The following is a 22146-nucleotide window of genomic DNA, read 5'->3' on the forward strand; positions in this document are numbered from 1 at the left end:
GTTAATAGATTGCTAGACCTTACAGGAGCCTCCTGTGTGGGAGTAAAGTTCCATTTACAGAGCAGATGCTAAAAAGTTCTAAAGTAAGTTAACATCTGATTGGAAATTAATTTATTTATTTCAGTTACAGCCAGGGGAGGTATGGCTTAGGCTGCAAAAACAGAAACAAACGTGATTTAACGCCTAAATGGCAGAGAGACTGTAAGGGCATCTATACACTAAAACTGGTTCATTAAACTAAAATTGTTTTGATGCCTATAGTATCCCTTTATACTAGTTTTTTCCTATGCAGATGTTGCATAATAGCTTGCAATTATTCGAATTCCCATTTGCCAATGGGAAGTTCATTCCTCAGTAAAACAAAGTGTACCTGGTTTATGATTTTGTATACTTCGTAGGCAGCGCCCCTAGCATTTGAAATGCTCTCAACATTTGGAGCAGCTTGTCCGAGGGAAAAAGTTCCAATAAGAACAGAGAAAAATACCTGTAACATTAGAAATAGCAGAAACAATTAATCACACACTATACAGACTGTGTGTCTTATATGTAAAAGCCAACAAGCACAGACATTTTAGCTATGATTCTCTAAATTTTGTCAGAGTTATTCTATAACAAAAATGGAGTCTAATGCAAAGGCATTCCTAGGGTATAATGACTGGCATAATAATGAAAATGAAAACTAAATGGGCAGAACTTTGAGTGTCAGGGAGAGCCCAGTGTTTGGACTTTTTGCACTTCATAAATATTTGTACAGAATTATTTTCATCTTAAAATGGACAATAGTATTAAATGCATTAAATATAGCCCCAAAACAAGAATACTTACAATTAAAACTGTGCCAATTGAGTAGTTCTCCGGCTCTTCTATGGTCAGTTTTGTTCCATACCAAAAAGCCAGTGCATACGCTCCAAATATGAAAAACTGTGTGAGTCCCATCGAAGTATTTGTTGTTATTGACTTTCTTATACCAACTTTTTTAGCATCTACTAGGTTAGTATTGTATCTGCAAGAGGACACATTATTATTAATGGTTAACGAGTGAATGGAACACCATACTTTATTCACCAAGCAATTCTACTCCTCACCATTACTCATTGGAAAAAATATAACTCTGCTTACAATGATGAGAAACAATAGTTATCAACCAAAACGTCCTACTACTATTATTATTATTATTATTATTATGTTCAATGCATTGTATGTATGAATGTATGATTTTAGACATGTGTAAATGTATCTGTAATAAGGTAACAAACAGTATCCCTTGTAAGCACATGTATATGAGTAGCCAGCACAGTAAATAAATTGTAAAAAAAAAAAAAAGGAGTTTTACCTGGACAATGCTTTTTCTTGTCCATTGAAAGCCACAACAGTTCTTATGGCTGTAAGGATTTCTTCAGCCACAGCACCAGCTTTTGCGTAAGCCGCTAATTCTTTTATTGTATAAGAGGTAAGTAACTGTAAAATAATAAACATATTTGGTCAGGGATTTACATATAAAAATAAAGTGTAATTAAACAATATTAATAATTATTTTTAATTGCTGATCTAAAATGTTTAACATTAAGCCCCATCAGCTCAATTCGAAATGCGTTGGACCTATTTTAATGTATTTACTTTTTTATATATTTGTTTGTTTTATACTGATTTGCACACAATAAATCACTTTCAAACATTGTGAACAACGTTTTCATCGAATTGCCAACATTGGACCATACAAATGGTGGAAAGGAGGCAAATAAGGTGACAGCCCCCAAGCCTTAACCAGGGGTTGCACCCCAGGGCGCAAAAACTTGAACATAGAATTAGTTTTATTATGATATACTTTGCTATGTGCCGAGTATTTGTGCTTGACTTTCACCCAGTTAGACGTTTTGTGAATGTGAACATGGTGCTTTACTAGACATGCATGTAAAACAAGCATGCATGTTTAACCAGTTCACTACCACATGTTTAATTGTTTAAATGTTTAAAGTTTTGTTTAAAAAAAAACAAAAAACAAGCAGAAAAAAAAATCACAAAATGCAAGATTTTTGTTAAAGGCAACTCAAACTAGGTCGTTCTCATGAAGTTTGTCCCAGCACAAAATTAACATACTGTGTTTTTTCCTAGTTTGAATGACAAATAATATTAGTACACTTCAAATTTTGAACCAAAACCCTCAGGGAATATCATTCTATTATGTTTAAGGGAAATGTATGGCTTATCATAAATAATCTTGGCTTACCTTAGTCCACACCATTGCAGATATTCCGAGAAGAGGACTTACTGATAAGATCACCAGTGTAAGTTTCCAGCCTTTCACAAACCCTATTATAATTCCAGCTAAAAAAGTTGCTAAGAATTGCACAAATATGCAAATCTTGTCGCCAAGCCCCTCGTGTATAGTATTAATATCCCTAAAGAAAAAGAGATATTATTTATAAAACTTTATATTCATACTGTACATATATGAACATTGCGTGAAACCATTAAGAAATGAGTAGTTAGGATGGAATCCCCAACTGAAAGTGTATTGTTGTGGCAATCTATTTAGTTTGGTTAACTCTTGTTTGCTAAATCCTAGGGGTTGAGAATAATGGGGCAGTATTTTTGCTATATTAACAACCAAGATACAATAGAAAACAGCTGAAATAATGTTGTTTATTTGCAGGGGTTGCATGTCTATATTACATAGGTACATATCTGCAAAGAGACTTGCGTCCATCAAGTTCAGCCTTCCTCACATATGTTTTTGCTGTTGATCCAAAAGAAGGCAAAAAAACAAATTCCTACTTGACCTCAAAATGAGGGTCAGATATCGCCTTGGATCACGCAGCTATTACCCCACTAATTAGAAATGATATCTCTGTATGTAATGTTTTTGGAAGTATTTATCCAATTGATGTTTAAACATCTGTATGGACTCTGATAAAACCGCCTCTTCAGGCAGAGAATTCCGTATCCTTATAGTTCTTACTGTATAAAAACCTTTTCTTTGCCTTAGATGAAATCTCCTTTCTTCCAGCCTAAATGTGTGACCTTGTGTCCTATGTATAGCCCTGTTTATGAATAGATTTTCAGATAATGGTTTGTACTGGCTCAGAATATATTTGCATAATGTTATAGAATCAAGAAAAAGTGTCTTGCCACCTATCTGTACCTCTTCCACAGTAACAATCCCTCTCTAAATCCCAAAGATGTCTATCTCCGTTTTCTACATTGATGTACGTTTGGTAGTCTGCTTGACCAATCAGGAAGTGACTCATGTATTAGTACTAGACAACTTGTTTAAAATGGCGGGGATGTTTTTAAATTTGTATTCCAGGCAAGTCACTTCACTGATTTCTTCACTCTTAGCCTTTTTGTATTGCTTTCATATTTGTTTTCCCGTTGTTATCACAGCTGTGGAATAGTAGCCCAGCCAGTGTTTACAAATGGATTACTCTGCATATATTTTAAGCTTTTGGGTAGCACTGCATGCATATCTCAGTAGTAGTATACATTCTTACTCTGTCAGTCTGTTGTTTAATGTTCCAATCTGGTTAGCGTCGAACCATGACATCTCCTGGTGAAGCACAGCCTTGAAAAACTTTTGTCGGATTCTATGAGACTGTCTTGTGGCCGATAACAAGAATGTCCAGATTTGACCAACGGACAAGACAAACACAGCAGCACCAATGCCAATGTAATAATATGAATACCTGATGAAGCATAAATAATTTTATTAGGAAACTATTTAAATTAAAATGTAAAAGCAACAAACTCTTTAAACGAATTAAAAAAACAAAAAAACAGTGTAATTGTCAGATAGAACATGATTATGGCAAGAGGGCTGACTCACTATTATACCTTTTGCTTTGATTTTGTTTGCTTTATGCATTTTCTATGGTATGGTTTTTCCAAAGTAAGTTATGTGTTAGCATTTTATTACTTAGCATTATCATATCGATGCTGTATATTTCAGCTTATAGATGGTGATCTTTTTACTGACCATCAGTACCTCTACTGGTATATGGGTTTATAACTCTGGTTTATGGTTGCCAACGGTATTATGTAATGACATGAGTCATATGCATGAATGCCCATTTGCCCAGATGTGTAAGAAGTCCCTTATCAATAATGTTTGCCTAATTAACAAGCTTTTCCTCAATCAATTTTTGTGTTTTGAGTTTTCATTTCTGAGATGTTCAAACTAAAAAATGGACTTCCTGTGGCAGAAGGCAAAGACACTCCCAATTCTTCGTTAATGATAACGCCTCTATAACAGATCACTTATATTATCACTTTATCATCCTAAATGATAAATAAAATACCATTACATTATAGAAGCAAAAAAGCATAAGAAGTAAAAAAAGAACATAAGTATAAAACATGGGTGTCTTGCTGCAAGATAACACCCCAGAATTCATTTTTTTTATATAGAATATTAATGTATGTTGCTACACACAAAATAGAAAATAAATTTCTTTGCTAGTGTGTGAATTAAAAAATATGCATGAATTATTTTGTTTTAATACTACTTTACAGATTATGTGTTTACTAATGCAAAGACCAGATTTTTATTTTGTAGTCTGCTCCTCTAGTTCTAAGTCACCAATCACAGTTAGGGATTTCTTAATTTGTATTGCTTACATTAAGGGACACTGAGGGCACACAGACCACTTCATCTCAATGAAGTGGTATGGATACAGTCTCTGTGATTTTGGCACTGCAGTCTAAAACATTGTCTTTAAGCAGATATGGTAAAGTTTTGGACGGCAGGGCTAAACACACTTCTAGTGACTGTCTTCTTGACAGCCACTAAAGACACTTTCACACTCATAACTGTGTTTGACTCGAAAGTGGTCAGATACTGATCATTGGATTTAATGCTTCCCTATGAGATGCACCATGATAGGACAGCATAGAGGCATGCACTTCACATCCACAATGCTTCTCTATGAGAAGCACTGGATTGGACAAGACGCCAAGCAAGTGCAGCCTGCAGGATGACGTTGTGGAGGCGGAGAATACGGCAGCACCGAGTAAGTCTAGATGCTGGAAAAAAGTTAAGTAAAAAAAATATTTTTCCTTTCAGTTTAATTTAAGGGGACCATACATGTAACTAATGAGGAAAATACTATAGTGTCAGGAATATGTTTGCATTTCTAATGTTTTAGTTATCCTTTAATAAAATAAGGATCGTTGTTGGTCCTTAAAAAATAGTTTGAGAATCACTACACCATTCTTTTACAAGTGTAAAGGAGTGGACCTCGTTGGAGGAAACACCAATAGAGTAAATATTATCTATAGTTATTTGTTTTCCTCATGGTATGGGGTTACAAGACACTGCTTTTTAAGTATACAAATCAAATTCAACAACTCTGCCATATATACAGTAACTTAAATTATAACAATCTCACTACTATCCTGTTTTCACTAGACATACACCCCAGCTCCTGAGCATTGCCACTGTCCTGCATGAGATTCACAAAATAAATCCCCTGTGTATGTGTAGATGTGTCACTTTTAAGCTCCAGAAACTTTTACAGCATGTTTTAATTAGCCACATGCAGCACTGGGCTGACAGTCTCCTGCAAATGAACCCATTCCTCAGGGAACCTACACACCTTTACAACAAGGTAAACACTGTTTGTGTAAAACTAATTAGAAATTCTAGCTTTTTTTTCTCTATTTTCCTGGGATGTTTGGGAGTTTTCAGAATGTCCATATAGTATAACCAAAATGATTAAGGTCACTTATTAGGAAACTGTAAAAAAAAAACCAAAAAAAACAACATTGATACTCTTTCTTACTTTGTCATCTCTGCCTCAATGTCAATGTCTCCTGCTTTAGAACAGTCAGTAGAAGTAGCCATAGTCATATTAAGCTGAGAAACTGAATAAGAAAGAAAAATATATATATTTAAAATCTTATATACTTAACAGGAACACTCCACAAACCAAATAAAAATAATAATAATCATATTCGTAGATATACACCAATGAAAACACGCATGTACATCTCTTGTCTGCTGCCTTTCCAAGTCCTCCCTTTCTTCTCCAGCCCAGACTTTCTCTGGTTGGCCAATCACAGACTTCCCAATGCAGATCAATGAGAAGTTGATAAGAGGTGCTCTAGACAATTGCCTGCATCTTCAGTATAATTTAACTTATCTAAACAACCAGGAAGTTACAGGTCAGTCTGATTGATAGCAAGGGGGTGTAACACGGTCAATTTATAAAAGTGGCAATATTCTATTTGAACCTGCACTTTTTGTAAAATCAATAAAAGAGGACACACTCTTCTCTCATAAAGAATTTCAGCAAGCAGACGTGCTTTAGGGGTCTAGAGTTCCCCTTTAAGTATAGAGACACTCCTAATGTCAAATATATTTTCTGAAATTGTGGAGTTTTAAACATCAAGCAATCACTGGGAAAGAAATATATGTTTTCTGAAGATAGCTCCCCCTTTTGAACTTTGCTCCAGAATTCGATTTACACTAAACCCCCTTTACGCACTGGATGTAATATTTACGAATCTCGCCATGGAATGAATAGACCACCCAACTGGATAGAGAACCACATTTGCCCAAATGACATTGCTTCAGCTTTGTCTCAACTCAAATTGCTAAACCTTTAGTGTTTAACAGGAAATTCTAAGGTTGCTTGCATGATCCTTACCATTTGCAGGAATGCCACTTTTAACAAAGGCATCTGTCATCTCTCCAAACACTATAATCATGATGGGGAGTCCAGTTCCAGAGGCCAATGCACATAAAAGGCCAAGAACCATTAAGAGAATATCCCACTTGTCAGCAAAGCAGAACTATGAAGATAAATGAAAAAACTGATGGTTATCAAAATGTACAGTTAAAATACATATAAAAATAAATATTAAATGAGAAACATAATATTCACATCAAGATTGTCAAACATTTTTTCTATGTTGTTAGTCCTTACTTATTAGAGTTCCACTCATTGCTTAATTGGGTAACTGCCCTATGATAAATAACTTAACTACTTATGGCTTCTAGAAATAGCTTTCTGAAGGGGTAGCAGAGAGGACAAGAAAGTAGGATAAGTGGGCTTTGAAGGGGTGGATACCAGCTCATTAAATCCAACTACTTATATTCAAACTAGAAGAGGCAGAAGTGTCAGTAAAAATGGCTTCTTATTGGCTTATTATCAATTTTGGTGACAGAGTTACCTGGCGCACGAATAAAAATCTGGCATACGTGGGTAATGTCACCAGTTTGCTTGTAAATCCACCGTTTCAAAATATATATGATTCATGAAGAATCATGTCTATACCCAGAAAACTATTCTTTACAAATATTAAATAAAGGCATACTCTCTGAAAACCTTTTAACTTATATTTTCTATCAATATTTAATTTATCATGAATACCTACCAGCTCAAAATACCCAACCACGGCTGTGTTTCCTTTATCCTTCGTGACCTTTCTGAAATAAAATAAATCAACATTTCTATCAATTATACTTTGATTTCTTTCATTTTATAATTTGACCTGACATTTTAAGTACCTTTTACCTGCACTCTTTAGCTGCAGTTCTACAATGAAATAAAATGTATGATGTCATCCTTCAGAGTTTAAGTAAGCCAAATGTAAGCTGTTACATCATATCCTGCTAGCATCACAATTTTCATCAAGACGCAATACCCTAACCCGATGAACCAAATTTTTTAAAATGTGAGATGAAATGTGAAAGAAACAAGTGATATTAATATGGATATTGACTGCTAGAGCCATGGTATGAACAATAGGGGAAAAAATTATTGTAGAGGAAAAATAGACAATTTTTTGATATTGATCCAATTACATTTGTTTTATGGAAACTAGTAAAAAGATTTATTGGGATGCATGCTGTTTGATCCATCCCTGACTTTGTACTTTTTCTGGTTTTACTGACTCATCCTGACCCCACTATAATTATTCTATATAGAACGACTTATCTGTGGTACGAAGGATAGCCTGTGATATTTATAATCAATATGGCAGCACTGTAATAAGTGTCAAAGAAAAAAAATACTTGTGCACGTTCCCAAATCCCTATGCACATTTAAAGAACTGGAGGTCTTTTAGTATCACTCCAATGGCCATTCGAGGGTAAGCTCACCTGCCATGTCAAGGCAAAACCCTTTTTCTTATTTTTTTTTATTTTTTTATGTGCTCTGGCTGGGGTTTGCTATAGTCATTGCTGCTGCCCAGGAGTAGTGGGAGTTTGAGCATAGGGCTTAATTTTGTATGACTGTCAGAATTATGAAGATTGATTTAACCCCTCAAGGACCAAACTTATGGAATAAAAGGGAATCATGACATGTCACACATGCCATGTGTCCTTAAGGGGTTAAACACAATTCACAAGGTGCAATCACCACTTGCACTGAACTAGAATTTCTACATTCTTAACCAACACATGGCAATTTCTTTTTTTATGTTCTGTGAATTGTGGAGATTTGGCAATAGAACATCAAATTATAGTGATTTAACAATGTCATCAAATAGCCTAAGTGGAAAACAATCTCCAACAAAACATTTTTTTTTTTTAACTTGGCAGTTAAATTTTTTTACTAATTTACTAATTTTCCAAGCAGATATGTTTATGTTCCTTCTGTCTTAAAACAACTGTTGTAGCCTGTAGGCGTGCTGTACTATGTATGTACTGTTGGAGCTTTTTGTACTTAGCAGCCCAGCTTATTATGGAGAAAACATATTTGTATTGTACATTGAGAATTAGAGAATGGCAGCTATATGCAAAAATAGTGGAGGATGTTACCTCAACAGAAAAAAATTGAAATATCTTTATGACGTTCAAATGAACGCTAATCAGCTAAATATTTCTTATCTGTTTGCATGATTTCCTCTTATTGTTACTATTGCAAAGAACAATAGTATGTCATGGTGTGCTTTGGTGTGCTTTGGTGTACAATAGTTTCTCGCTCCAAAGATTAAAGTCAGCTCTCTCCCTGTTGCTCAAAATCTGTGTTTTTGCATCTTTGTTATGTCTTGCTATTTCCCTCATCTCAGAATTCAGATTCACTATTTTATATCACCTGGGTCGGCAACCTTCGGCACTCCATATGTAGTGTACTACATCTCCCTTGATGCTTTGCCGGCTGTAAGGGCATTATGGGAGATGTAGTCCAAAACATCTGAAGTGCCGAATCTTGCCTACCCCTGCCCTAGGATATTATTCAGAGTAATGGGCAGAAATGTAACATTTACTGCAAATTACACACCTCCCAAGTATCTCGGTTGTGCAGGGACAGTCCTGATTTTGCATCCCAATCCCACTATCCCTCTTTTCTAGCTTAATAGTGCTGTGTATCTGAGTGTTTAACTTAACTCCTTAGCAATAATACTCACAGCGATGTGTCTTACAATAAAACATTTTAGAAACCTATCTGTGCAAATAAGATACATTGCTTTAATTTACATTTTAGTTGCTATTATTGATCATAGTAAGACACCTAAACTTTCTCAGAACAACTCTGCCCCTGTTCACACACCTCTAAAAATAAGGTGTCCCTCTTTGTCCATTTGAAATATTGTGACGTATGAAACTAGGGAATTTCTAGAAAATATCCAAAAAAGACTAGACAAACCTCAAACCAGGTTATTTTACCATCAGATTATTGCATGTCATTTGTCACTTTATCAAAATTTCAATCAATAAAGACCTGGGAGTTTACTTCTGTTAATCATAAGTGTATTTCCCCCACTGCAATCTAGCAGTGTAAATAGACCTTTCATGGCTACAGACAGGAGGGGTGTTTATTTCATGGGAATCGCAAATCAAAAATTAAATGAAGTAAATACATTATTAAATAGGTCAGATATTTTATTAAAATAATATACTTTTTAAAGAGAGACATCTGCTTGGTGATGAGTGAATGATCAGCTTTGTGATGAGTGAAGATTTTGATGGTTCCGTACTAGTGAAAGCTCAGAACTAATTCACTATTCTGCCTGACCATCAGAAATCTTCATAGCGCATGCTGGACTTGCATGGGCCAGCAAATAAAACTATATAGTCACATGGCAACTCTATTGTTTTTATCTTAAAGTGGGCATTTGTTTCCCTTTCCTTTTTGGGTTGGGGGCTTGAGGAATGGAGGAATGGATAGATGCATTACTCACCACCATTTTCTTTTCCAAATCATTTTATTATTTTAAATACAACAGAAGAAGAAGAATGTATGTTTATTTGTTTATTTTTCTCCTACCTCTGTTCATTAAAAATTATGAGAGCAGGACACAGATCTTGATACAACGGGTGCATATTGTCTCAATAATAGACACAGGAAGGAAAAAAGAATATGTTTGATATTTAAAGTATTCTAGACTCAACGGCAGAATAAATCATATATATTTTATTATTAGCATAATATTTAATTACTGTACTCTCTTCCTTATGATATATAGTTAATTTAACATGTTATGTGTCTAATCTTAGACTGATGCTTATTCTGTCGAATTTGTACACTGTATTTCTGCCTTTTTTATAGGGACACTCCAGGCACCCAGACCACTTCTGCCCATTGGAGTGGTCTGGGTGCCAACTCCCACTACCCTTAACCCTGCAACTGTAATTATTGCAGTTTTCATAAACTGCAATAATTACCTTGCAGGGTTAAGTCCTCCCCTAGTGGCTGTCTACGCGCATGCACATTAGGTATCCCCCGCCGGCGGGTGGGATCAGTCTCCCCCGCCGGCTGACGTAATGAAGGGGAGGAGCGGCGGTGGAGGAAGAAGCAGCGACGTAGGACATGTCGCTGCCTCTGGTAAGTGACTGAAGGGGTTTTCACCCCTTTAGCAACCGGGGATGAGAGGTGGGAGGGAGAGAGGACCTGCAGTGCCAGGAAAACAGATTGTTTTCCTGGCACTGGAGAGTCCCTCTAAATAAGGATTTTTTTTTTTTTTTTTTATTAAAATTAAATCTAAATCGAAATTACTCAACCTCATTTTGCGGACATTTAAATTTAGTACAAGTAAAAAATAATTCCACAGTGTATTACGGTCATCTGCTCTTTCTTTCGTTTGTGGAAATGTACACAACATATCTGAAGACGCCATATGCATGAGATGAAAAAAATAAATGCTAACTTGCTTTGTTTGCATGCCAGAAAAAAGCCACAATGTCCTTGTATACATGCCAGCAGAATGATACAGTAGACTTTTTCACACATGGACAATGCCATCATGATACTGCCATGCAAATCAATAAGTATTACTAATGAATATTACTTTTTTTTCTAAGGACAAATGTTTCAAAACATAATGCATATATCCAAAGCTTCTATTGTTTGATAACCAAATATGCATTTAGAATAAAATACTTCTACATTTTGCTGATCCAATACAGTAACATTTTGAAGTACAGTAAAATAAACAAACTTGCAAATAATTGTTTATACGTGAGAAATTTTACATGTATATGTTCTTGCCAAAAATTGAAAAAGAGAGAAGGAAGATTGGATGAGATACAGTATCTCACAAAAGTGAGTACACCCCTGACATTTTTTTTATTATATCTTTTCATGTGACAACACTGAAGAAATGACACTCTGCTACAATGTAAAGTAGTAAGTATACAGCCTGTATAACAGTGTAAATTTGCACTCCCCTCAAAATAACTCAACAATAACTTAGTTGCCATTAATGTCTAAACCATTGGCAACAAAAGTGAGTACACCCATAAGAGGAAATGTCCAAATTGGACCCAATTAGCCATTTTCCCTCCCCGATGCCATGTGACTCGTTAGTGTTACAAGGTCTCAGGTGTGAATGGGGAGCAGGTGTGTTAAATGTGGTGTTATTGCTCTCACACTCTCTCATACTGGTCACTGGAAGTTTAACAAGGTACCTCATGGCAAAAAACTATCTGAGGATCTGAAAAAAAGAATTGTTGCTCTACATAAAGATGGTCTAGGCTATAAGAAGATTGCCAAGACCCTGAAACTGAGCTGCAGCACACTGGGCAAGACCATCAACAGCGGTTTCACGGGACAGGTTCCACTCAGAACAGGCCTCGCCATGGTCGACCAAAGAAGTTAAGTGCACGTGCTCAGCGTGACATAATTTGCATATAAAGAATAGCATGTTCAAATAAACTTTAGCTCGAGCAAAAAAAAAAAAAGATAAAGCAATTGTTTTTTTTCCTTTGTTACTCAATTACTCAATTGTATAAGACTTTTCTTAACAAGTCTGTTTCAGGGCTTCACTGTTTGTCTAACATGCTCACTGCATTCTTCACAAATTGTTTTAATATATTAGCCAAATTACAAAAATAAACAAAAACATAAAATTAACACAAACAAAACAGAAATTTGAGTAGTGATTGCGAGAAGCAAAAGCCTAGTTTTGTTAACCTTGAAAAAAATGGATACTCTACCTAATATATGTTACAATATAAAAATACCCACTATCCACATCTAAAAAAAAAAAAGATCGTGATTTATGGTGGTATTGTCCAATTAATATTTAAATACAGAGGGCTATTTAGAAGTTATCTTCTAGTAAGTAAGGATGTGATGCGATATAAACTGTGTTTTTGTATAGACAGGACAAAGCATCTTGAGAACCAAAGCTTTCATTAGGTTTGAAACTAGCCTAGAGCAATCTTGAATCGAAATGTCTTCAATTAAAAATGTTCTCAAGTAAATTATAGATTTCTCTATGAGTGTATCTCAGGTAGTGCCAAACAGACAAAACCATATTTTATAACAACGCACTACAACAATCGGAACAGCCTATTTAATTGTAAAGTTAAATTTCATGTCTCACAATAAAATCCGATAACCAACGCTAAATTTGGTTACAGGTTAACAAATCAGAGGTTTAGAAGGATTAGCTCTCTGCTGTCTCTGAGAACAAATCTAGCTGACGAACTATAAAATCAATCATTTCCAAAAACGCTAATCTTTAATGATCTTTGTAATGGATTTTGCTTAATGTGTCCATAAAATATTAGATCATATCAATTCTCTGTTATGTAATCAAATAACACGTTAAAGCTGCTTAACATCTTAATACAGAAGTCTGGCTTCATTTTTATATTCTGTATATTGTATTTATTGTATACATATATGCACAACCAATTCACATTAAATATCATACTCTAAGATTTCATCCGCTATGGCACGGGAGGTATTGGCAATATGTTACATGCTTACTCATTCTGAAGTGTGCCATTTTTGTCATCGTGTTCAAAAGCTGGATTATTGTGTCCATTTTGCTGTACCTCTGAAACAAGAAAGTGTTATAAAGTTATTAATTATAATTATAGAATATTTCACTTTGCATTTTATTTTCTTAATTATATTTTACTCCAAGCAAATATGCCTTACCTTGTTATAACATGCCTAAAAGCACCACTGTTTTTTGGGGGGATTAAATAATGTACATTCAGAAATTAATTTTTAGAGATTAGTTATACTGAATGACAAATGATATCGATGTCAAAATATTTCAATAAACGTAATGATTAGTTTGTTCAAATAAGCCATTTCATTATTATTATTTTTTTTATATTTATCATGTACAGCAGTGTATGTGAAAAAAAAAAAAAAGAATTCAAATGGAATAAAAGTAGCATATGTAATACAAACTGTCTATGCTAAAGAACACTTTAGTTAGTGTTGTATGATAATACCATCATGGTATAACTTGGCTCATTGTTAGCAGCTGTGTGGTGGTAAACTCGGCTAGAGAAAGACCCAAACTGAGACCAGTGTTAGTGTTTATGTTGATGTAAGTTCCGTTAAGGTGTAGAGTCATGAGGCAGCATTGAAAATGTTCCTCCAATAATGTACACCTTTTGAATGCATAGCTAACTAAGTAGAACTATTTGTTTGCTAACGTGAAATTCAGATAACGATTTTTAAAACCTATTCTTAATTGTTAAAAGCTTAAATTGTTACCCTCCAAATGATAGGACTCTGATGAAACAATGAACATAGAAACAGAACAGTTTCGCAATCCTGCCACTGTTTAATGAGGACAGGTGAGTCATGTGATAGTTCGCTATGTATGTTTAGGTTTTTGGGTCTTGCGTGACCGGGCATACTTCCCTGCAAGTCTCACTGTGTATATTAACGTCATCTTTTGCAATATGAAAACGCCAATACAAATCCTATTTATGAAGAAAAGAACACTAAAGTACATCAGTGAAATAAAGTGCATTTAGACTAAAAAAAACAAACAAAAAAAAAGCAACTACATTTTAAAATAAAAATCAATGCACAAAGATTATATATCCAATCCTCTGATTCCCATTCGTTGTCCTTTTTTAAATGTTTATATAATTTATATATTAAATAAGAACAAAAAATTAATAAGTATATATTTATTATGAAATATGTTGACCATAACAGTTATGGTGAGCCAGAAATTGGAAAAAAAATAATGATTTAAAAAAGGGATGTGAATACAATTGGAAAAAAAAAAAGATAGAATTCATTAAGAAATTAAAATATGTACGTACTTGAACAAAAAATAATTGAAACATGGAGATGAGGACACAAACACAAAATATATTTTAAAGTGAGTATAGATAAGAATCAGAATATATTGTACTCCAGCACAACAAATCTTCATTAGCAAATACAGAGTGAATGTAATTGGATACATGAGAAAAGGAAGACAGCACTTAAGATTGTTATCATTAGTACAGTTCCCATTTGAAGGGATTAGGTTTTCATGCCCCCAGCATGACTAGAATAAGTGATGTTTCTTTTTCTTTTACTATACAATGCTCTAAAATGTACCTTGTGAATTCCTAAAGATGGAACTGTCATTCCCAGTAACAATATTGTACAATTGTTCTAAATTATAAATTTCATAAACATAGTATTTTCAATCATCAAACATCATTGGATATAATATTAATATGAATATTATCATCATTGAATATAATATTGAAATCAAATGTATACTTGTCTATTTAGATCATGTGTCTGGTTTTATAATGTACACAATGCTGGGCAGTTCTAGACTGTAGAACACAAACACATTGCTGGACATTCAACAGACAGGTATCTGACATTACATATAACAGCTTTGAATGTAGGAGATGTAGTTCTAAAAGTGTAAGGGGTTTATTTATGACTTTCTATCTCAGAAGCCTTCACCCTGTTGTAATTATTTTTTTTTTTTTTAAAGAATATTAAATCAGTATGTAAAGACATGCTTATAATCTTCTGATTTGGGAACATTCAAGGGATATTCATTTTATTAGAAGACTGGTAAAAAAAAAAAAACAGACACACAAGATAGATGGATTAGCTAAATTATCTAGATATATGCAATAGATTTGGTTAGAGTAGATGAGATAGATAGATAGATAGCTAGATAATATAAAACAGATATAATTAATAGGATAAATGACAAACAGATAGATAGAGAAGGGCAGGTGTTAAACATCAAGCAAGTTTGATTACATATTTTAAAACACACTACCTTCTATGTATTTCAATTTTTTGGGGTCGTCAAACTCTTCCATCGTGTTATGTTATGGTCTCCAGTCTCCTGTTTTAAAAGAAGTGAAACACAATAAGAATTCGATACATTTTAGCAAGCCAAATGCAGGCTAATAAAAGGTTTTCACAGTATTAATAACCATGAACAATGCAACCCGATGAATTCTAAGAACCGGACTATGAACAGGAAACACGCACATTCCCCCATACTGTTTTTATATCTCTGCTCGGCATAACTTTGTACACCTATTTCCTTTGCATATTTCTGATTGATCTATTTTTATTATATAATGTTACTGTATTTAACCACCAAACCTCAGAATGTAATTTTAGCAAGGGTTAAAACAAGCAACCAGAGCACATTTAATCTGCTTTATTTAATTCATTTACACATATGAAAAAATATTGTTTTAATCAGTTAACCATTATACCGGCAGGAGGGTATTCAAAGCATCGTTCAGGACTAGTTTATTTTTATCGCTTCCAAAAGTTTATGGAATGTTTTATTCATTTTTCAGGAATATCTCTCTAGTTATCTTTTATTTAGGATCACTTTATTAGTACATATATTCTAACTGGCATTCCTTGGAGCACAAATGGCTATATCCAGATTAATTATTCTTAAAGTGAACTTGCTAGCGACAAATTGTGTTGATGTTGTGTTCACATCCAGGTAAGTGAAATTGCCAGGAATTTTATAGATTAATAGACATGCGTACCTAAAATCGCTCCCCGCAGACTTCCTCCACACACAGCATGGCACCCTGGGCTGGATGGTATGGCTGCGCACGCAGTTTTCCTGCCCCTAAATTACGTGATCTATATCCCACAATTCCTAGCATGCAACTGTGACTCCATTATTTGAGAACAGAATGCTAACAGCATAGCATTAAAGCCAAGAAAGGTCAAAGTACAAAATAACTTTTTATCTATACATTTGTTAGCATTTTTATCTTAACGTGACATTTTATACTCTTATGAGGTATCAAGTCGTATTGGGCATGACAGTTAAATTTTGAAGCTCACCATGTTCTCAAGTGATTCTTGATGAACAGTAAAAAATGTTTTAAAAGTTACAAATGTCTTTATTTCCCTAAAGATATATGCACGAATCATAAGTTGCTAATAAAAGTAGCAAAGTTGAAAACATACCATCTTTTGCCGAAAATAAGACCAGGTTTTTTATAAATTTTCCCCCCGAAAAATGCACTAGGACTTATTTTTGGGGCATGTCTTAGTTTGGGGAAAAATGGTAGCAAGCATGTGCTAGCTAGAAAGCAGGTGTACGTTCGGGGGAATTCCACTGAATATAGACCAGTTCACTAGGGCATGGAATCCCACGAATCTATGTTCGGGGAAACTTTGTCGAACATAGATTAGCTTACTCGCCAATGGAATCCTGCAAATCTATGTTCTGCTAAACTTCCCTGAACATAGATTAGCGAACTAGGGACTAGGGCTTATTTTTCAGGGTAGGGCTTATATTATGAGCATCCCCCGAAAATAAGCTAGGGCTTATTATCGGGGGATGTCTTATTTTCTAAGAAACATGGTATATATAATTTGATTTGTAGAATAAAACCCAAACTGTACTAATCAGTAAATTATGGTAAATTCTAAATTGAAAGCTGCTTTTCTAGGAACTCTTAGTGTTTGCAAATGAATTGTCAATTCCCAACAATACACTCTTTAGTAAATTACCCCTAAATATTTTAATAAAACTTTAATAGATTTATTGTACCAATTAAACACAGCTAGCAAACTGTAACATAAGAATAATTTGAGATGCTGTTTGGAATTTAATATGGTTTACTCATACATTTCCTACTTTTGTTTTCTCCTAGCTATGTAAAATTACTTGTACCATATATTTTTGGCTAATTTATAAATCAAAATGAATATTAAGTAGATGATAAGAAGGAATCTGTTATTTAACGTCTGTTGAACAAAAATAATAAACAGGTTAATATCCTGCATATATTTAGTCCCAGAGCAAACGTCTAGTCTAACTTTATGTTTTGACTATACACCAGTATTGCATTAAATATCTTGTCTAACCCATACCCCCCCCTCCCCCCCCATCTCCACCACCTTTGATTAGAGATGTTTATAAAATATGGAGAATGGTTTCCTATGAGTATTGTAGCTTCTGTTCTGCAACTCAATTGTCAACTCCCCACAACTTGCTGTTTAAGGAATTAAATTCTATATTGTTAGAGATGACATGTGTTGGACAGCATGTGTGCGCACAGCAGGATCAGGACTGCAAGTTTTAGGCAGGGGTGGGGGTAGGAAATCAGCACAATGACCGGGGATCGTGGTGTTCCAATAAATAAATACTTTTTTTTTTTACATTAATAAAATAAATATAGGCATTTAGCATTTGTTAGAACACAAGGGAATGAGGATATGACATGTCAATCCCAGCCACAAACCCACACATGCAAGATCCAGTTCTGGTAATAAAAAATATAGCATATTTAATAGGGACATTACACCAGGTATATTGAAGGAGCATTTACATGGCATCTTTTAAAATTAGGACATTATGTAGAGAAACCTCTAGTGGCCATTTGTGTTATTGCAGAAAAATTATTGGAACTTAACAGCAATGGCAATGAGTTTTTCTAGTCCCCTTTCCAATTCACCACACCCCATTACACAACCAAGAATTAATGTAGCCTTTGGGTCCATATAAATCGGCACTAGCACTATATTAGACAGCATTGTACGAATTATCTCAAGGAGAATGATACTACTTTCTTTTTCTTATTCTCTTCCGCAAACACAAACACACAAAATGTTTGAGTGAAACACAAAGATACTCACCTAGAAATTGACTTTATTATGCAGATACATACGCATAATGGAGAATAGATATTCGTACTAATTAGCTGGGAAATGTAGTAGATTTTTCATTTGTTATTTTACTAGCTGTATGTAAAAAAGCATGTTTTCAATATACTATCAACCTAACACCTTTAGAATAAACCTGTTTTTTTTTCTTGTTTTTTTATAAAAGCAGACACTTTACGTACATTTTCTCCCCTAAATCTGCACGTTGTGTTTTTAAAAGGTATTTCCAACATAAATGTAATTCTTCCTTAATTTTTACTCCAAATAAACTTAAAGTACCTTAATGTTCATTTAAAGTTTAATCATGATTTCTTTATATTGAGTCAACAGAGCATTTTAGCACTCACAAAGCTGACCCACTGGAATCCTTAGTGAGATTAGTAATCCTATGTCAGTGAGCAAATAATAATTAATTAATTAATTCATTAATAAGTATGTGCTACATTTGTTCCTTCAGTTGTCAATGATATTGGAATATGTAGACAAACTATTTGTCTCTTGGTAAGTTAGAATGGAGACTACTTGAAAATCTTCTGGTAAATTGAATAGAATACATTATTTGTATATGTGATCGTAACAGTTGCTAACATAAAATGTTGCTAACTCTAACTAGACAAAGGCTGTGCTGGAACATTCCACGTAACACAGCAAGATAGTACGCGTTAGTGAGAGTCATTTTTTTTTTTCAAGAGTGATCATAATAATCGCGTGTATGTAAATACTCAGCTGCCAATTCCACACCCAAAGGGAAATGACATTTTTACATGGAATCTCGTTGGGATTCTCTCTATATTTGTTGCAGTTATAATTAGAAAGCGCAACTTGTGTTATCAAGAAAATGATACTATAATAAAGTTTAAGTATGTTCCCTAAACAATTCTAAGTCCATTGCACGTTCAGTGCGACTCATTAGGGGAGATGTCCCAAATAGCCGCACTATTGGCAAATAATGCATGATGTATTGAGGCAACATTCTATGACTAGCAATATCATTTTTTGCTTTTAGTCCACACTATACATTCATTGCTAAATTATTTTTTCATAATATTTTTTCAGTGACAGAGTCACTTTAGACTCTGCCTATTGTGAAAGACTATATTAGCTTATGTACCGCTAAAAAACTCATGGGAATTTAAAAAAAAAAAATGAAAAAAAATATAAGTGGAATAGAGAGACAAAACATTTTTTAACGCAAAACCTGAAAATTTACTGCCCATCTTTAATTAACAAATAATGTAGTTAGAATTTAAAACGTGTAATTTTTATTGATATTTCATTTTAAATTGATTTTCAAGGTTTATTCAAAGTTTTTAGTAAGTATGGTTTATCACAGTAAATCTACATTAAACAGTTGATTAAACATGTTGATTACGGGGACAATTAGCATACTGTAAGATTGTTATAGACAAAATTGATCTGGAATTGGTGAAGGTGACTTTCAAAGTTTATCTTCTGAGATTGTTTACCGTCAAATTCATTCAAGTTGTGTCAACAAAATGAAAAGATATGGTATGTTATCCTGTGCTTTTAACATTGTTGTGCGCATTGTTGTTTACTCAATTGCTGTGTGTATGTTTTACTATCAATTCATATTTTTGATGAGTGTGATTGTCTTGCGTTCTTAAGTTCAGCTTCTAACGTTGTTCAACTTAAATTAAAGTAAATTTATTATTTTGACATCAACGATCATTGTCATTTTGTTTTTGTCTCCGTAGTTGTTTCTTGTATATTTCCAATCAGAATTTTGGACTGAGCACTCTAAAGTACCTCATCATCGCTGCCTCATGAATAGTTTACAAACATGGCTATTAATCTCAATAAACAGATTCAGATCCACTTGAAGACATAAACTGTATACCAATCTAGATATTAACAAATCTCCAAGACAATCATTAAATTGGGTTAGGGTCTGTCAAAACGGAGGTAATCTGACTAATTTACGTCTCTCACAGTTTAAATGGAGTTGAGTGTATCTCATACACCCCTTTCCATCAGATATGTATGGGAGATAAAGTTAAATAATTATTAGGAATTCCCTTTAACACATATAATTATGGAATTAGTGCCTTCTAGCGGATTGTATTAAGCCTGTCCTGTAATATTCGTATAAGACTGCATTTGTTTTATTGTATCCATGTATATGTGTAATAGAAGTGTCATTTTGTATGTGAGTTCGGTAGTCTCATAGGAATGAGACTACCGAACCATCAGACCACCCCAGTGAGAAGTGTGCGCCTCGTTAAGCGTTCACACTTCTCACAAACCGCAGCTTAATGTGTAACTGTTAATGCCTGGGTGGCCGCTGTTTGGTATACGAACCAAATTACCTCCCGTTCGGCAGAAACAGAGTACCGAACAAGGGGACTCTAATGCATGTAATATTATACAGTTTGGTATACGAACCAAACTACCTCCCGTTCGGCAGAAACAGAGTACCGAACAAGGGGACTCTAATGCATGTAATATTAAGTATGGATGGCAAGGATTGCTATATGTTTTTACTGCCGAACGGAGACCGACCGCAGGGCCCAAACACATGGAACCCTTTTCGGATACTACCTCGTGTGCGGTCGGTCAAACTTCACCCTCCACCTAACTCCCGAACCCCTGGTCCGATCTGGGTGAATTTTGGATATATTCTTCATCCAGATCAGGGCTACCTGGCGGTACCCTAAGAATTATGCTATTTACTGGTTTAGGGGTACATCCAGGTTTTGGGGAATTGTATGGTACAAGTAATAGGATTATGAGTCACATTGAGGGGAGGAGATGTGTGGGAGTTAACTATTACTGTATTGATTGATGTCCTAATGTTTGTAAATCCCTCCCTTGCATGGGAGAAACTCTTAAAAGGAGACTGTGGGAATAAACATTCAGTTCTGCTCCTGATGCTGTGTGTCGTCCAGTTATTGGGAGTGCTGTTGGGATATTGTTGGATTATTTTGCCTGCTGGAATTACTACTCTATGGATCTATAACAATTGTTCCTGAGCCTCACTGGGATCTTAAGTGGAGAATAGCTGTGGAATATCAGCTCTCCGCTACATGCCTAAACTAATAGTAGCTTCACCACAGCTACTTACTGACAACTTCACTCACAAATCTGCGAGGGGCGTTGTCAGATTCAGTCACAGATCCTCTTATGGGTGTGACCTTCATAGTAAGCTGTGGAAAGGCATGTGAGGGGAAGATTTGTAAATTATGTAATTAATATTTTATGTTCACATTTTTTTTTTTTTTTTGTGTATTGTTGACAGACCTTGCCAGTTGCTACTTTTTAATGGCTCGTTCTGAGCCTCGTGTGTTCTGTTTTTCTAGGTATGAATGTATATATAATATATTCTGTATACTTTTATGAAGTGCATATTGAGTTTACAAACCCTGTAATTTACTGGCTTGACATCATTCCTGAGAATTATAGAGCTTCAAATACCCCTTGCACATGGTTTTAAGGGATATGATTTGCTAATTCTCTCTACCGAATTCTACGTGCCTGCAGCACAAAACTGTCAGTCTGACAAAGTTAATGGAGGACGGAAAGTTCAGTTTTTGACAGCACTAGGCTAAAAAAAAAAAATTTGAAAAAAAAGCCACAAAAAACACCAAACCACTCAAATTCTGTTTAGCACTATAACTTAATGAGCAGCTACCATGCAGTTCTCAGAGGCTGTACCAGTTGTTCTGGAAGAATTGTTGAAGTCATATGAAAACTTACATATGTGAAGTGTCAGTTTATGTGTGTTGTACTAGTTGATTGCCAAAGTAATTGAGATATGCCAATATTATACCAGTAAAGTGTCAATGTGTCGGTATATGCTTGTATATGT

General features: G+C 34.6%; 1 protein-coding gene across 1 annotated transcript in view; it reads right to left on the reverse strand.

The window, feature by feature from the left end:
* Positions 1–22146, reverse strand: part of LOC134575414 (ATP-dependent translocase ABCB1-like) — a 47272-nt gene that overhangs the window by 20437 nt on the left and 4689 nt on the right. The window contains exons 2-11 of the mRNA XM_063434719.1: positions 15445–15513; positions 13161–13230; positions 7375–7426; positions 6645–6789; positions 5778–5859; positions 3492–3683; positions 2228–2399; positions 1334–1458; positions 826–1003; positions 371–484 (exon numbers count right to left, since the gene is read on the reverse strand). Coding sequence (XP_063290789.1) covers positions 371–484; positions 826–1003; positions 1334–1458; positions 2228–2399; positions 3492–3683; positions 5778–5859; positions 6645–6789; positions 7375–7426; positions 13161–13230; positions 15445–15487 — 1173 coding nt within the window. The 5' untranslated portion in view covers positions 15488–15513. The remainder of the gene's footprint in view (positions 1–370; positions 485–825; positions 1004–1333; positions 1459–2227; positions 2400–3491; positions 3684–5777; positions 5860–6644; positions 6790–7374; positions 7427–13160; positions 13231–15444; positions 15514–22146) is intronic.

This window comes from Pelobates fuscus, chromosome 10 (genome assembly GCF_036172605.1).
Source record: "Pelobates fuscus isolate aPelFus1 chromosome 10, aPelFus1.pri, whole genome shotgun sequence".
Classification (NCBI taxonomy): Eukaryota; Metazoa; Chordata; class Amphibia; order Anura; family Pelobatidae; genus Pelobates; species Pelobates fuscus.